Source organism: Wasmannia auropunctata, unplaced genomic scaffold (assembly GCF_000956235.1).
Source record: "Wasmannia auropunctata unplaced genomic scaffold, wasmannia.A_1.0 LD336041.1, whole genome shotgun sequence".
Classification (NCBI taxonomy): domain Eukaryota; kingdom Metazoa; phylum Arthropoda; class Insecta; order Hymenoptera; family Formicidae; genus Wasmannia; species Wasmannia auropunctata.
Genome location: NW_012026849.1, coordinates 46,525 through 47,442, shown reverse-complemented (window position 1 = coordinate 47,442; position 918 = coordinate 46,525). Strand labels below are relative to the sequence as shown.

General features: G+C 28.2%; 1 protein-coding gene across 1 annotated transcript in view; it reads right to left on the bottom strand.

Moving 5' to 3' along the window:
* Window positions 1-282, bottom strand: part of LOC105451915 — a 2,421-nt gene extending 2,139 nt beyond the window's left edge. The window contains exon 1 of the mRNA XM_011692647.1: window positions 277-282. Within this exon, the coding sequence (XP_011690949.1) occupies window positions 277-282 (6 nt within the window). The remainder of the gene's footprint in view (window positions 1-276) is intronic.
* Between the last annotated feature and the right edge of the window lie 636 nt (window positions 283-918).

The following is a 918-nucleotide window of genomic DNA, read 5'->3' as shown; positions in this document are numbered from 1 at the left end:
ATTTCTTGGCGTTATCCAAAAAGGCTGATTATACAAAAAGGCTGCGACATATACATATATCCAACCGTGTGTTTTAACATAATATAAATAATCTAGAAATTGAGAGAAAGCCAATGAACGATTATAGCAAAATCTTGCTCGCTAATATTTCTGTGTGAATTTATTATATACATAGTCTAGTTCTACAAACTGCACACCGTTATAAACTTTCGGTCTCGACGCAGTTCTTGATTGAACCAGAATAGTAACATCATCGTATTAAATATTGATGCTCACCGGCATCTAATAAATACGCAGCATCGTTTTCAGAATGCAGAAAGCAATAAAAAATATCTTGTGTGATTCAAAATAATAAAAAAAATATTTGTACATTAATGTAATTTAAGAAGAAATTTTTTGACAGGTATTCTTAAAATATAATTTTTCTATAATTATAATTATTAACTTATACAACTTACATAATTTCTTACTTATTCGAGATTAGTTAACTGCTTGTTTATTGGTCATTTATCAAAATTTGAATTTGCATCTCAATTTCTATATTTTCAAAACTATTCAATTACAAATAATCTTTTTTTATACACATCAAAATTAGTAAAAAATATATTAGAGCATGGATCGTTTGAACCAAGAAGAATTTAATCACAATTCAACAAATTTCTCACCTGTCAGCGCTCTACCGATGAAGAGCTGTAGCACATTATAACTACTTGCAATCAAGATCCATCCCAAAGAAAAGTTTATACTACATACTATCATGGTAAATCGTCTTCCATAGTTCAGCATAATAAGGCATAATATGCAACCGATGGCTGAAGTTAGAGGTATAATAGAAACTAGACAAAAATATTTTTCCCCAATATTATGTGCAAATAATTGCATTTTACAAAGAATATATCTTAATATTTTGTAAAAGTA